Source organism: Ascaphus truei, chromosome 11 (genome assembly GCF_040206685.1).
Source record: "Ascaphus truei isolate aAscTru1 chromosome 11, aAscTru1.hap1, whole genome shotgun sequence".
Lineage (NCBI taxonomy): Eukaryota > Metazoa > Chordata > Amphibia > Anura > Ascaphidae > Ascaphus > Ascaphus truei.
In genome coordinates, this window is record NC_134493.1 from 47,193,572 (window position 1) to 47,210,802 (window position 17,231).

The 17,231-nt window shown below is 45.4% G+C and overlaps 1 protein-coding gene across 4 annotated transcripts in view; it reads right to left on the reverse strand.

Moving 5' to 3' along the window:
• Positions 1-17,231, reverse strand: part of XYLT1 (xylosyltransferase 1) — a 224,843-nt gene that overhangs the window by 65,192 nt on the left and 142,420 nt on the right. For all 4 annotated transcript variants that reach the window (XM_075566076.1, XM_075566073.1, XM_075566077.1 and 1 more), the window contains exons 3-4: positions 3,916-4,088; positions 2,735-2,937 (exon numbers count right to left, since the gene is read on the reverse strand). In XM_075566076.1, the coding sequence (XP_075422191.1) occupies positions 2,735-2,937; positions 3,916-4,088 (376 nt within the window). The remainder of the gene's footprint in view (positions 1-2,734; positions 2,938-3,915; positions 4,089-17,231) is intronic.

A 17,231-nucleotide genomic window follows, 5' to 3' on the forward strand; every position in this document is an offset into this window, starting at 1 on the left:
CCTCTCAGTGCTATTGTCTGTGGTGGGTAACGTTGTTCATTCTATTTTTGTGTGAATGGTATTTATTGTACATAACTGATGTTTGTGATTGTGCCATTAACCACTTTTACTGCTGTTCTACCAGTTGCCCTTCCACACGGTCAGTAGACACAGTGCTGACAAATCTTTTCAGTGAACACACAGCGGATTCCATTTAAATCCAACTTACATTGTCAGTGACGTGTGGGCGTTTCATTAAGCTGCTAAACAGAATTGTGCATTTATTTGTTTTTTTCCCGGGAGTTATTCGGGTGTTTATGGTGACTAAGTGAATGAACACTTCACTTGCAATGGTCATTTTTTTCATAGTTATATTTGATTTAATGATCCAATCTCTTCATCTTGCTATTGCTGGACAAATATGCTCTGTTTAAGTCAGACATATCACAAGGGAAACAAAATGGCAGCTAAAATCTCCCGCATTACCAGGGCCAATAGAAAGCCGCAACATCATCTGTTGTGGCTTACCAGGGACGCCGATAGGGGGGGACAGCCAGGACTGCTGTCCCGGGCCCGCTGTGTTTAGGGGCCCGGGCATGCCCGCACATTAATGCCCTGCAGCAGGAAGCACATAGGGGAATCCCTGCCTCGGCAGAGCCTCCGTAGGTGGGCAGGACAAGGCGACGGGGCGTCGAGGACAGCAGCTAGTGTGTGAAGCTGCAACCGGAGAGAAAGGTGAGGGAAGGGTTAAATCAGGGGGAGAAAAACAGACCTGAAAGGGAAGAAGGCAGGAAGGAAGAGAGAAACACTGAGAATGTAAAGCACAAAGAGAAATACACAAGTGGGAAAAGAGAGACGTGAGGGGGAAAGAAAATGCAGGGGGGATGACAATCATGGGGAAAAGACAGGCTGAAGTGGGGAGAGAGCAGAGAGAGAGAGACTGGGGGGAGGATAGACTGGGGGGGGAGAGGAGACAGACTGGGAGGGGAGAGGAGAAAGACAGACGGGGGAGAGGAGACAGACTGGGGGGGTGGAAGAGGAGAGAGAGACTGGGGGGTGGAAGAGGAGAGAGAGACTGGGGGGGAGACAGACTGGGGGGGAGACAGACTGGGGGGAGAGGAGAGAGGGAAACAGGCTGGGGGTCGGAAAAGGTAATTATTACACTCAAGTAGAAATCTATTAAGTTTTTATGACTGATTTCCTTACAGTAATGTTAAGTTCAGGCATTTCACGTGAAGGTGATAAAATATGGGACAATTATGCGTCCCGACTGCGCTTTCCGGGACAAGGGAACAAGTCAATGAAATAAGGAAGAATCCCATATATATACGGGACGTCTGGCAACCTTGTGTGTGATGATGTGGTAGCCATCCAGCATATTAAAATACATAAAAGATCCGGGACGCATAGGAAAAACCAAAGCAAAACTTCTGGTTCATCTTAAGTTTTCCAAAACCAGTGACCTTACATGAAATGAAGGAAGAAGAAACCCTCAACTAGAACATCTTCTCAGAAACAACAATACTATGCCCGGCAAGAACATGATATTGAATGCGCTTCCCCCGTATTTGGTCACATACGTCGCTAACTGAAGCAAGTATGGGATGTCAACATTAAATCTATAACATGATCAGCTGCATGATCTTCACAAGTTTCATCTCAACCTATAGGTCGCAGTGTCCTTGACTACGTGTCAATGGGAGGATAAACTGATCTATCTTGTGGAAGTGTGTGACTTTAACATCCCGATATGTTGGAGAGGATGACAATTAGATCGGGTCTTAAGAGTCAATTGCTCTCAAAGCATTAGCAACATAACCCGTTATTTGACAGCACCTCTGCTATCCATAAATTCAGCCATAAAGTTCATCTGGCAGTTACTGATAATGCTATATTTCGAGTTGTCAGCTTGACTGAGTCAACTGAGGCATCACAGATTAAATCTATGATCATTAACACTACGAAAAACCTGATGAATATTCTGTCTAGAGCTCAGGCAGAGAAGTCTTTTCCCTACCTGGTAGAGGTGCTTAATGCAATTGCTATGCAGAGAGTAGAAATAGATTTTTGGGTTAAGTTGCATGAGAAGTAACACAACTTTCTGAGAGTTGTTCTTTGGGTCTTTGAGGGGAATAGTTATTAAAAACAAATAAGAGAATATGTCATTTTAGGGATGACTGTCCAATTTCATGGTCTCATTTTGCTATAAAATCAAACTAAATCTGTATTTAAAAAATATAGCTTTTCACAAGCAGTGAAAAGAAAACACGACATTTTTGCTGGAGATGTAGGTTTGCAGTAGTTCAAATGGGAAATCGAATTTGCTAAACATGTCCATACCTCGGGAATATACAAGAATCCAGTTATTGACTGATATTTACATCATAACCACTGTACACGAACCATTCTTTCTGGAAAAACGCCCCAAGGAGTGCGTGGAGTGATAAAAACATTAAAATAAACTATATTCAATAATTAAGGGTTCTTTAGAAGAACAGAGACAAGGAAGGTAAACACTCACCCATACAAGGTAGAAATGCAGTGGTTGCATACATTTGCAAACAAAGACTTTTACAATAAACAGCTATAAATATGTACGTCACATACTGTACATTTTTGGATTCACAGTAGAACTATTCTTTTGTCATTTAAAAGCAGATGTTATGAGTTCATACTGAACTATGTTATGTACACAGCACCATTAGGCCGTAAGGCCCAATTTATACAGCGTCTCATGCACAAATGCCAAATATACCTGATTGGATAGTCAGCAGCACTGAGGTTGATGAAGAAGTCCCACGACCAGTCTGACATCTCCAGCAGATCCCTCATACTCTGCAGGTAGGTTGAGAGAAGGCTGGCTCCCCCCCAGATAGTTGCCATTCTCCAAGAGGTGACGCGAACATTGGGATATTGGCTGGCAAACTGGACCACTTGTCTGTGCAAATAATTGGACCGCTGTTCCAGAACGAAGAGAGAAAGATATATTCACTAATGAGCTTATCCAAGGGTTGAATGCGATTACTTCCCATGGATGACCTATACCACTGGTCACAATGACATTGTTTACGGGACAGATTTATGTGAGCCAGCAATGTGTTGGAGGTAGAATAGGGGGGGCTGCTTTGAACATTGAATCTGAGAAAACATAGTTCTGGTGATTTTGATCAGGCCTTTCAGTTATTCGTGCTCTATGTGTAATAGGACTGACCTTGGTGAACAAGGACCTTTGGTAGCTTTCCTTATATGCTGCATGAGAACAGATATTCCATACATACCCACATTTATACACCTCTAGGAAGTTAACTTACTGGTCTTAAAGAGGCAATCAAAGCAGGCCATTATATTTTTTTTGGGAGAATTTTTTTTAAACATAGGATTGAAGCAGGGGGTGTCTGGAGCTGAACCCCATTCGTTTGAGCTCCGGGGACCCTCTGCTTTACGAGATACCTACCTCCCGTAAGAGGTGCTGGTAGCCGTTTCCGCTCGGCTAGCAGGGTTCACATAATGGCAGAGTTTCCAAGCGGGCTCGTAGGAAAGTGTGAGGTCATCAGGTTTGGCTCTCCTATTGGGCCACGTGACCTTGAACCTTTGTCGAGATCCCGGCACCCCCCTTGGAGGCCTGTATCTCGGTAAGCAGGGGGTACCACGATCTGAAATGAATGGGGGGATCAACTCCAGAGGACCCCCCCCCGCTTCGATCCTTTATTAAATAATATAATAATAATACATATTAAATAATACATTTTTGGTTCACCGCCCCTTTCCTCAGACACAGGTGGCTTATTGTCTGAGGAAGTGGCTGTAACCCCGAAATGTAACTGCAGTTCTGCTAGTACTATGCAGTAAAACCCAGCAACTTTTTGCATCAGTACTTGTGTGTTGACAAGTGGAACAGGGATGAAGACCCATGTCTAAATAGCAGAGATTCTTTACCTTGTCGCAATGGATGTAATAAAAGTGATCCCTGTGGTAAATTGCCTTGAACATACGTTGGAGCTGGCGGGAGGCTCGGCCATGGACCACCAAAACAAAGGCAATCCTGACGGGATTGGCCGCCATATATTCCACCGAGTCCTCATCCCACTGCACGTTGTTGTTCGCTTTTCCTGTTTGCAAAAAACACAACAAAAGACAGTGAATTGGTTTTTAAATTGGTTTTGGTAAATAAAAAGTGCAGAAATCTGGAGACGACACAGTAATAAATGAAATATCATTTGGTGAAATAGCTGCTTGCTGAGGGAGAGAGGGTCGGCAAGGAGAGGGGAGTGAGAGAGAGAGAAGGGGGATGGAGAAAGAGAAGGGGGAGGGAGAGAGAGACGGGGGAGGGAGAGAGATGGAGCCGGGTAGAGAGGGGGGATGGAGAGAGAGGATTCTGATGGATAGAGAGGAGGAGGGGAGAGAGAAGAGGGAAGGAGAAGAAGGGGGAGGGAGAGATAGGGGGATGGATAGAGAGGGGGGAGGGAGAGAGAGACGGGGGGGGGCAGAGAGAGAAGGGGGAGGTAGAGACAGAGGGGTGGGGAGAGAGAGAGAGGGGGGTGGAGAGAGAGGGGCGAGAGATAGGCCCACCAGCAATAAAAGATGTATCACCACCAATAAATTCATTTAAAAAAAATAATGTATACAGCTAAACACAAGTATATTCAACATTCATATTTAGTATTTAGGAATGAATTGTCACCATCTTTAAATATGACTAGCAAAACCAGTAAATGCTGTCAATGAGTTTATTCACAAATATGATAAACATAAATATAGCCTGCACAAACAGCAAATGGAGATTTTTATGAAGTACAAATGGTGGTCATTAGTAACCCCCCAAAAATCCTTGCACCAAGGGTATGAGTAACTACAAAATTAAGAATTTAAAAGATAACATGTAGGAATGTGCATTGAAGACCTTGTTTGGGCTCAGTTTGCTACAGACAGTGTGACTTTGTGAATATGCCTTGTTCTGTAATTGCAAGAGAATAATGCATGAAAAACAATGGGAAGACAGGCGTGTTTATTATTTGGTTGAAAAATTATCGCAACAACGAACATCATCATTATGAAGTATATTTGGCAAAGTATCTGCTTATTATTAATATATTCACCATTTTTATTTAAGAAAATACTAGATTAAAGCTCTCATGCCCAGATTCACAAAGCTTCATTAAGTCAGGGCTCATCCCGTGACCTTTCCTAAAACAAGAACGGACGGTATGCTTCCCTGTGCGGAACACGTATCCTCAAAGCTATTTATATACAAAAATAACATCCGCTCTGTACTGTATCTCGCTACCGCACGCTTGTCGTCATGTTATTGTGGCGCAATGTTGTGTTACCTTCTAATAACGGGATGTTACACCAGTGTTGGCGTTACTCCGACCCTAAAATAGGTGTTTAACTCAAGCTGAGAAAAGAGAGGATAGAAAAAATAGGCTAAAGCGCTCCAATGCAGGTATAACAGAATAAAGCAAGCCAAACCAATAATCCAAGGTATAAAGGATGAGTAATGATATTAGTACTTAATATCCAATAGTATGGGTACTATCCTCCTGAAGACTGCTGGTAGATGGTACATGCCCACCCACCATCAGTCTCATTGGCAGGTTCCCCTGAACATAAACAATACTCACAATCCTAGGAGTGGTAGGCAGGCTGTGCAGCTTCCAATATGTAGTATAACAGGAGTAAATGGAGGGCAAAGCGCACGAGCAAAAACGGAGCAGGAAGGACCCAGAATCAAAAATGAATTAAAAGGGCACTTTAATGTGACAAAAGACCCATCCAACGCGTTTCGAACGTCACAGCGTTCTTGAAAAAGAACGCTGTGACGTTCGAAACGCGTTGGGTGGGTCTTTTGTCACATTGAAGTGCCCTTTTAATTCATTTTTGATTCTGGGTCCTTCCTGCTCCATTTTTGCTCGTGCGCTTTGCCCTCCATTTACTCCTGAGAAAAGAGAGGAGGATGAAATAATGCTATACTAGTTTAGTCCCACCTAACTGTGGCGTTACACCAAACCAGGCCCTGTAACAGCCCTCAGTGTCTGTGTGTGAGCTTAGATACGACCTAATGTACGGATGTAACGTTAAATCCTGGCATTAACCTTAAACAGACTTCAGTGAATGTGCAATGCTATAATAACTCCTCGTTTGCATATCGTTATCACTGACGTACAGGAGGGCCCCAGTCATGCGGCGGGTTCCGTTCTAAGGACCCGCCGCAAACAAAAATCGCCAGAAAGCAGAACCGGCGATTTTTGTTATGTGCGCATGCGCAACATCGGCAACAAAAAAAGATTCTGCGCATGCGCGCCCCCGGACCGGCCCGTTCTGCGCATGCGTGACCCCGGACCGGCCTATTCTGCGCAAGCGCGACCCCGGACAGGCCCGTTCTGCGCAAGTGCGACCCCGGACAGGCCCGTTCTGTGCATGCGTGACCCTGGACCGTCCCGTTCTGCGCATGCGTGACCCCGGACAGGCCCATTCTGCGCATGCGCAGACATGGCGGCTCCCTTCTCGGTACCGCCGTATCGCCGAAAAGCGGGGCCTTGCTGTACGTCATAATTTACAGGAGGAAACATGACGTAACGTTACGTTATTGGCATTGACAAAAGGTGACCTGAGTGCTCATCTGCATGCCATTACCCAGAATCCCTGGCTTCAGTGGAAGCACTGTAAGCTTAGAGATAATGGGGATTGCAGACCTGTCTGATGTAAATGTGCGCACAAGCGATATTTTTATTTACCGTTCATTGGAAGAGTTTTAACCTGGTGTTACGTCACATTTGGTGACTTAACGGAGCTGGGTTGATATGGTCCGAAAGGACATGTTCTAAATTGGTTCCATCAAGGAAGAGTCTTACTTACATCATGTTCCTAATCACTCAGCCAAACATAAAGAGAGACTATTCTTACATCTGTACTGATACAAATGTGTTTGTAATTAGTTAGTGACATTCATTTCCACCTCCCTTCCTAGCATAATGCCTCTTTTCCCTGCTAATGTAATTACCTGTAAGGTAAGGCAAGGTTTTTGACCCAAAAGAATCCCTTTCAAAATCAGTGATGTTTTCAATAGACTGTTCCTTCTGCTTCCCTTGTTATGCAGTATGCGATGGTACGGTGTCAAATGTCCATGCACCGTGAACCAATGGACAGTAAAATGTTCCATATACAGTATGGTGAATCAGAAGGGAGATGCAATTAGTAACACAAGGTATGTTGAACAGGAAGGAGTGATACTTTCTAAAATAAATCCCGGAGTAACCGTACCCCAGGTATGAAAAGATAAAAGTAGGGGTCATCTCGTGTCAACCTGATATTGTACTAGAACGATACAAGCTACTGTACGCACGTGTATGCATCATTTTATTTATATAGAGCCAGCAGTGTACGTAGCACTTTACAACATTACAATAGCAGGTAAATACAGTACAAACAGGGGAATAAGTACAATAGGTAAATGACAGCATAAGGAATAGGAGAACCTGCCCCAAAGAGCTTGCAATCTAAGTAATGATATGCCACTATGCTCTTAAAGTCCTTTGTATAAGATGTTGATGTTTGTATTATATTCCACTACACCACCTCCAGAAGATTGCAGCCACCCGAAAGGGGATCTATCTCCCCCTGTACATTTAGCTTCCGTGCGAGAGTGGGGGTGAAGCTTTCGTTCCCCCCGTGTGAGCTTTGGCTTTGAGAATGTTTACCTGCCTTGTTTATCGCGTTAATACAACGTAAGACGAGTGCGTTTGGACCAGCGCGGTCGGCACCCACTTCCGCTCAGGAGGAGTTACTTGTTTGTTCTCTTTCTGTGGCATACAGATGTAGGAAAACACCGTCGGGTTCACGTGACGGTCGCGGCCCGGAAAGGATTACCGCCGAGGGAGGTCCTGTTCGGAAGCTTGCGCACCTCGTGACCGACACGGTCCTCAGCGCCGTGGACTTTTGCCTTTTTGTTCGTGGCACTGGGGACAGTAACTCTTGCCACATCGGTACGGTGCAATACACTCCATTATGAATGATATACAGAGAATTGTAAACACAACTCCTTTCTACAGCAGGTGGGGAGATGCCGGTGAACATACCGGAGACATAATCTAATGTGAATATGCCAATTCATTACATCTCCTCCCTAGCCTTATTTTAATATCTGGACGGGTGATATATACATATCACCCCGGTCTCCGGTGCTGAAGCCAGTTAATTTCAGCTCCGGGAACCCCCTGCTTACCGAGACACAGGCCTCCGAATTAGGTGCCAGTAGCTGCTCTCCTCGGCTACCAGGGATCATGTAATTACCGCTGGTCAAATATTTTGCGCCCTGCGGACCAATAGGAAGCCGTTACGTCATTGGTGCGGCTTCCTATTGGCCGTGTGACGCGGGAGCTTCAAACTTTAAAGCCCAGCTTGCTCAGCCTGAGCGTCTACCGGCACCTACTACAAAGGTAAGTACCTGCGGAGGCAGAGGCCCCCCGAAGCTGAAATTAATGGGGTTCAGCTCTGGTGACCACCTGCTTCAATCCCATATACAATTGTAAAAAAGAATAGCACAAGAGGCGGACAGGGATGAGATTTCAAGAAAAGGTTACAAACAGCGAATAATCTCTTCTTCTTCTTCTTCTTCTTCTTCTTCTTCTTCTTCTTCTTCTTCTTCTTCTTCTTCGTTTTAAGATCAAAGTGTTTTCTGGGTTTCATATGCCCGAGTAGTCCTGCTCCAAAATGTAAATAAATAGTAATCTTAAAGACAACCATATCTTGATTGGAAGTTGCTACGCTGATAGCAGCAGTAGCAATTTGGGGTTTTATTCTACCGTTAGACCAGTGTTTTTCAACCAGGGTTGCTAGGAATCCTTGGGTTCCCCGGGCATCCCTAAATGGTTCACTGTAATTTTCTGGCCATTTTAAAAATGTACCAAATACAGAAGAATTTACAATGCATCTGATCTCAGACGCGCTGTTAGAGAGGGTTGGGGTTCCTTACAATGCATCTGATCTCAGACGCGCTATTAGAGAGGGTTGGGGTTCCTTACAATGCATTTGATCTCAGACGCGCTATTAGAGAGGTTTGGGGTTCCTTACAATGCATTTGATCTCAGACACATTATTAGAGAGGGTTGGGGTTCCTTACAATGCATCTGATCTCAGACGCGCTATTAGAGAGGGTTGGGGTTCCTTACAATGCATTTGATCTCAGACGCGCTATTAGAGAGGTTTGGGGTTCCTTACAATGCATTTGATCTCAGACACATTATTAGAGAGGGTTGGGGTTCCTTACAATGCATCTGATCTCAGACGCGCTATTAGAGAGGGCTGGGGTTCCTTACAATGCATCTGATCTCAGACGCGCTATTAGAGAGGGTTGGGGCTCCTTACAATGCATCTGATCTCAGACGCGCTATTAGAGAGGGTTGGGGTTCCTTACAATGCATTTGATCTCAGACACATTATTAGAGAGGGTTGTGGTTCCTTACAATGCATTTGATCTCAGATGCGCTATTAGGCTTCGGGCATGGTCAGCGCTTAGCCGCTGACACGCGCTGAGCCGCACTCACGCGTCAGTGAGCCCCTGCAGCCGCAATGAGAGCGGCTTTAGCAGGGGCTCGCGCACGCTTCCGCAGGCGTGCGGAAGTGTAGCCGACAATCAAATTTTAGTTGACGCACCCAGGGCCGGTCACATGAACGGTTCGCCAGCTCCGTGACGTCACTGGCCCGCCCCCGGATGGCACGCGTAGTAAGGCCAGGGAAAGCACCCGCTTTCCCTTAGCCTCCGCGCGCCTCCGCACGGGCTTAGTGTCTATGGACGCAGCCTTAGAGAGGGTTGGGGGTTCCTTACAATGCATCTGATCTCAGACGCACTGTTAGACATAGTTGGGGTTCCTCAGAATATCACATTGGGTTCCTTAACCAAAAAAAAAAGGTTGGAAACCACGGCTTTAGACTTTAAATGCTGACAAAGTTGAATGAATCACCACGAATATTTAACATTTTTAGTTTTGTTTTTTTAAAGGGTTGGCGCTTTGAACTAAATTGAGTTGTATGAAGCAGATGTACTCAATCACAAAACAAAAAGGGACAGTATCAATATGACAAACCCCAAAAGGTGAGAAATGCGATGATTCATCAAGCAGATACTTACAGCCGGTGCCAGGGAGGAATTGTTATTGATTATTTCGCTTTGTGTTCTGTCTCTGTATGTTTAAAGCCTGGTGCATCCGTAACCTTATCACCATCACTCAGTGTCAGCTCCCAGGGTATGGGACCAACTTCTAAAGAAGCGGCTGAGACTGACATTTCAGAAGCAAGAGACAGTGATTAAAAAAACGGTCTTGTTATTGAGCATCGGGACTTAACCTTCTCAGTGCCACATGTATTGTACACACCAGCAACTCATGAATTAAACCAGGGGTGGCCACCTCCAGGGCTCAAGAGCTACCAACAGGCCAGGTTTTAAGGATATCCCTGCTTCAGCACAGGTGGCTCAATCAGTGGCTCAGTTGAAGACTGAAGAGCACATTTTTTTTTGCCATCTTAAAGCAGCGATTCCCCCAAAGCTGCAATTCCTATAATGTTAGTAATCTTACCCCCTGACCTCCTACTCTTAAAAAAAAAAAAGGGAATTTTTTAGTGTCTCTAGCTTGTCATTTAGCCCGCACTGGGCTCTGGGGAGAGCTCCATTTTAACACTCTGGACACCTGATATTTAAAAAAAAAACGTACATTCTCTGTATGAAGGGAGCATCAGATTTTAAATAATAAATAAAATGCTGAATCTCCCCCCCCCCCCCATCCCCCAAATGTGTTCAGGGCGTTCAGCTGTGGTAACCCTTGGAGTGCCCTAATACGTAGGTTATTATGTCACAGGGCCTGGAACTTGCTCGGGGAGATGCCGTCCTGCGCTGGCGCCATCTACACTGACGAGGAACTAAAGAGGTGCGAGTCTTCCTCTTCCGGTACAGCATGAGTGCCGGAGCGATCTCGTGACCGCGAGGGCCGAAAATCTTGCGCCCCCCCCGGTTTGCACACCCCTGCTTCAGACCATTTGTTGAATGTACAAAAGATTGACAGAGCCATTTTCACTTTGCTGAGTGTATATCTATTTCTGGAGGAAAAACTTGGTAAAAAATTATTCGGTTGAAACTATTAAGGGTTAAATAAAATCCACACATCACATATAATGCTGGATATCATCTCTTCTGCTGTCCATCTTTTTACTCCCTTCAACACGGCATCCTGCTTATTCCCTTGTCTGATTTACTGGCTATGCACTGCTTTAACCCAGGCTGTGCTGAAAAGCTGTATTATACGGCAGGCATACGCTTGGAGGGTTCCATGTTAAAATGGACAAGAAGCAAAAATTGACACACTACTCATATGCATGTCATTACCCAGAATGCAGTGGAAGCACTGTATGCTAAGAGAGAACGGGGAGAGGCAGCGTTGCAGACCTACGGTACGGCCCCAGTGAGTGCGCGCCCGCGCCTGGTCACTGCGCCAAAAGTCACATTTCTTGGCTTTTCAAAATGTGGTTGCACCATCGCACTTTGTACATGCGCGCGCGCGCACACGCACCGACTGGGGCCAGCCCCATAGAGGGCCGTCTTTGTTCACGTCGCGCGCGCAGTCGCGATCACTGGGGACGAGGCCTGAGACATGTGAATCTCCTCACTAGTGGGACTTATCTGCTACCTAGCTGAGAAGGTGAGGGAATGACAGGAAGCTGGAAGATTGTCTCACTTTTTAAGAGACCCCTTGTGACCCGACTGCCTACGTGAAAATGTACAACAATGTACATTCTAGTATATAAATCAAGCACTCCGAGGGGATCAAAGTAAATATATGTTATTCCTACAGATTCTATCCAAAGACCCTTCATTATCATTATAGAAGAATAATATACATCTGACCATGCATCCCTCAATGCCATTAAATACTACATCAACTTCAACCTCAGAAAGTGTGTGGGCGAGGCCTGGGGAGAGCGAGTTCATACTGTACATTAAAGCCCTGCACATTCCATGTTTGAAGAACAATCCATAGAAATGTATGTACTTATGTTGTTTCAAGATGAAGTGCAAACATTCATCGATCTGATTTCTGTTTCATGCCATGTGTCCCATCCATTATCAAGGTTAACTTCTTGCACCATACATCATGCTCCGTTTTGCCAGAGGCATATTTCAGACTTTGTAGCTGTTCCTTTCCCACTGAGAGCTCAAAACTCCCGTGACTGTAGTTCCTGCTCATATTCCTTTTGACCTTTCCCAGTTCCCTTGCTTGCCTATTATTGATATATGTTGGGGATTGTTAGCACTATGTATATTACATCCCAGAATGCTGCTCCCGTTACAAAACATGTCCACACAACATCGTGGGTAATAATTAATTGTGTGACCTTTCTAACCGCGCATATATTCCTATATGATCAATTAACACTGACTCATGTCAGACGCCATAACATTACTTTCATAGCGAGGCGTGTCCCATTTTTTCGTAGATCTAGCTAAGTCAGAATGAATAACGGTCACTGTAACTATAGGTAGATTCATAAACAGTGAATACATCACAATTGTTAAAGCAGCAAAACATGTGACATCTTATATGGGTTAAATAAATCAGCTCTGTAGTATTAGATAATATTTGCTGTATTTTTAAAAAAAATATTATTTTTATTATTTAACTCAATGCAATTTTTAATGAGTTTTAAAGCATTCTTTGATGTCCCTAGCAGGTTTTAACACACCTCCCAAGTGCAAGATCTTTGCAACAATTCCTGATTGGGATAATTTGATGCAAATGTTCCCAGCAGGTTGAGCTACAAACGGTAACAATAGATAATGTTACCTTAGTAATAAGAGGATACATTGTAGCTGCTGAGTTACACTGACTGAAGCAGTCATTATGTTAGTCACGCAATCAGGATTTTGACAGATTTATAACAGGTGCACCAAATGATTGCCAGTGTAGGTAAGGGCTGGGACCCGCTGCGCCTGGCCGCGCGAGCGTTCCCCACCAGCAGGGGAATCCTCCCGAGCCGGTCCCAGTCCCCCCTTGCTGACGGCTCAGTACGCACTGTGATGCGTCAGACACCAGGGGATGCAAGAAAATTGTGATCCCGAGCGGTGACGCGTCACGTGGTGCGCTGATGAGCCAATCAGCGGCGGGGGCGGGAGCTGTCACACAGTAGGGAGGGGGGTGTGTGTGTGTGTGTGTCCCCGTGTACCTGCAGTCAACCCGCGCCACACACACGGGCCACTGACAGCCTGCTCTCCCACCCACACCTGTACCTGCGGGTGGCTGACACCCCACCCTGCCCCCCTCCCGTACCAGCGGGTGGTGGACACCCCGTCCCCACCTGTACCTGCGGATGGCGAAGAGGGGTTTGTGGAGGTAAACTGTAGGCGAGTAGTATGGCCTCAACACATTTTATTGCAATACAAAATCATGAACAAAGCGTGTGATCTGTCCCCCAAGATGCCTCAGGGCGTGACGGCGCTGGGACATCGCTGTGCTGGCAGCAGCGCCCCGAGAACCCAGCTCCAGAGTGCCATGGGACCATGCCGGCCGGCCCCTTCCGCCAACCATGTAAACAAAACCTCCGGCGTGCAAAGTGTCATACAAGAGAGAAACACTGCAGATTATAGGACAAAGGGTTAACGAGGACCCCCCCGGGGGTGGGCACCGTGTCAGATCAGTCATTTTCTTTTCCCCTCACTGCAGGAATCCAGACCCAGAGAGGAACCCTGCTGCATCGGTTTGTGCTTCATTATTGTGGAGTATTATCCAATGGCTTCTGGGGGATTCCCCTTGAGTCCTTAGTTTGAGGGTCTCCCCCTCTCCTAGATCCTGAGTTTGGTGGTGGCTGGGGGGGGGGTGAGGGGGAGTAGCAGGTCCCTCCGCTCAAACCATGCCCCCACTCCCGCCCCCCTCCCGCTAACTACAGACCGCATATCGCGGTCTGTGTCTGTCAGCGCCCCGCCTGTCTGCAGTGCGGGTGCGCTGACTGAGGGAGCGGGGCCTTAGCCTAAGAATGTATTATTATACATGGTCACATGCTTTACATATACAAATAAGAAAAAGTACAAAAGGTGTCGGAATGCAGTATTGCTGCTTTAACAGGGACACTCTCTGACCATTGATGGCGATGTTAATTAACCCTTTTCCGCTTCCTCCTAGATAAAAAGTTCTATTCACCCAAATCCAGTCAACTGTAGAAAAAAAAATGCCCCTCGCTATTCACCCGAATCTTCCCCGATATTACAGGACCGTTTATTCATAGAAACTGGTTAAAAATGTCCCCCATTACCCACCCAAATCTTCCTGATACTACATTTTACACTTTGGCCGGTACTGTTTCATTATGAAGACAGATTTTAATAAGAGCTCATGCAGTAGAAGACATCACTCAAATGATCACCCTATGAAATACATTATTTCCATCTGTTGATGTGATCTGTGAACAGACTGGTGGATCAAACGGACGATCCCCATGTAATCAAAATGAATATTATTTATACTCAACATCATGACAAATCCTTACCCCTAATTATCTCAATGCCATAAACCTGTTTGTATGTGATTTGTTACTTACTTGTGTTGATCTAGGTGATCTAGTTGATCTAGTTGGCTGCAGTTTCAGGCTCCAAAATCGATGCCAAATGATTTCACAAAACTAAAAATGCCGGTGATCTGCTCAATAGAGTTAAACGTTCAGAAAATGATAAACTCCCCCAGTGAACACACAGGAAACTATGGAGATAACCATGCTTTACATTTCTGGGAGTTGAGATATCCATGACATATTTAGTTAGGAGAATGTGAATTGTTTTCTCTTGAATTGTAGCCAAGCGTATTGCTGTATTCCAGGAATGCTAACAAATAACTAGCTTTTCAAAATGATCCGTCAGGAAACACGATACAGCACTCATAAACAAGAGTTGTTTATCTTAAGATGCAGGAAGATGTCAAGATCGTAAGACAGCCACAAAAACCCCCATGACATGGAGGAACGCAAGAAGTTTCTTCTGAAGATGAAAGTGGGAACACGGCAAGAAAAGAAAAAAGGATACATCTTTTATGTATATTACAACCCCCTGCGGGGTGTAGTTACTGTGATCTGTTAGTGTTTAATGCTTTGACATGCAAGACCCTATAAATACAATGTGAATATGTAAGAAAATTGCATTGTACATCATCACTGACATAAAAGTTCCATGTTCGTGCCATAAAAGGCATCTCAACTGTCAATGAATAAACAAGGCTAGTTGAAGCCTATACTAGAAAACTCTCTGGGCCATATATACTAAATAATGTTTTAGCCATGAGGCTCTATATGGCACATTCCAGTGATTGAGCTGTAAGGTTCTCTAGTACTGTATGTATGTATAGCCTTATTTATGTAGTGCCATCCATGTACACAGCGCTTCACAGAAGTAACACACGTGACATAATAATATTATAATACATAAAGGGAATAAGCACTTCAGACATAAAAGTCCCTAACCCGAAGAGCTTACAATCTAAGTGGCAAGTAGGAAGAACGTACAGAGACCGTAGGAAGGCGTTCTGGTATGTGCGTCTGCAAGGGGCCAAGTTCGGTGTATAGTATCAGCCAGCGAAGCTACCCATATGCTTTGTTAAAGAGGTGTGTGTTAAGAAAGGTTCTAAAGGTGGAGAGAGAGAGGGTGCCAATCGGAGATTGAGGGGAAGGACATTCCAGAGGTGTGGGGCAGTGAGTGAGAAAAGGTTTTAGGAAAAGGGGCTTTAGATACAAAGGGGGTAGAGAGAAGACATCCTTGAGCAGAACGCAAGAGTCGGGAGGGCGTAAAGCGAGAAATTAGGGCTGAGGTGTAAAGAGGAGCAGAAAACTGTATAGCCTTAAAAGTGAGGAGGAGAATTTGTGTGTGTAATACTAGTCTTAGCACAGTAAATATGGCATTTAATGCTTTCCCTTAGGATTCCCATAATCCTAACATTACTCAGGCATGTGCATCTGTTGTACGGTTAACTACACCCAGAGCATTTTAGGGTGCAATATTATTTAGCATACAACGCATCTTATTTGATGTTTACTTGCATCCTGCACAAGGAGGACAATGGTGCACGCAGCCGATGTTCATTCAAGCGACCCATTCAAGCGACCGCGCTCTTCCAATCCCAGCCCTGACCTTCATCTCTGAAACCATTTCCAAGGAGAATCCAAGTTTCCAAGTGACCTGCTAGTGACATGGAAGAAAACAGTGGCGATAGCCACATGCGCACACGTTTCAGATGGGTGACCGGCCTAACTCAGGATGAGTGTTGGCAGGCCTGTGTTGAATTGCGGTGGTCTTCATTGCTAGACAATTTGCCAGCCTGCTACAACAGGAATAGCATGGGACAAACCAAACATAACATAACTGGGGCCCATGTGCAATGGAATGCACTGCTGCATATAGTATATGAAACTGCTCATGTAATGTGACAAATGAGAAGCCTTGAATAGGTCTGTTAACATGAGCTGACGTGCAGGAAGGCATCCAGCTGCACTGTACATTCATCAAAATGTCAAACTTGACTGTAGTTGTTTTTGGCTTTTAACATTTCCAGAAGTCTATTTGGGTGATCAGGGCTTGTAATTTGTAAAGATTAATGGGAGGTTTGCAAACGTTGTATTTTCCAGCGTTTTGATTGAACAGAACACGAGGTCCTCCAGATAAAGCAAAAGAGAGTTCCCTATTTACAAACCGGGTGGACCCTTTCCGGTGCCGGGTAGGGCACCGGACCGGACCCACATCCATACTCCACCGGTAGGGAGGACGTAGATGGAGGGGAAGAGAGAAAGTGAGGAGGGAAAAGTGAGAGAGGTGAGGGGGATGGGGGGAGGGGGAGAGAGAGTGGGAGAGGAGAGGGAGGGGGAGGTAGTGGGAAAAGAGAGGTGAGAGGGGGGAGTGAGTGAGAAGGGGGAGGGGGAGTGAGAAGGGTGTGTGTTAGACGGGGAAAAGCGAGGGGGAGAAAAAGGAAACAGGATGGTAGAAAGACGGGGGGAAAGAGAGGGGGATGAGAAAAGGGTGAGAGAGGGGGGTTGAGAAGAGGGGAGAGAGAAAGAAGGGAGGGAAGAGGGGGCAACGGAGATTGAAAAAGTGAAACAGTGGGAGAGAGGAAAAGTGTGTGATAGAGAGGGAACTCGCAGGGCCGCCGCCGGGGGGAGGAGTGAACAACCCATGGTCCTGGTGGAAACTCTAGTATTTAGCCACTGAATAGCTGCCCTGGTTAAATTCATATAGG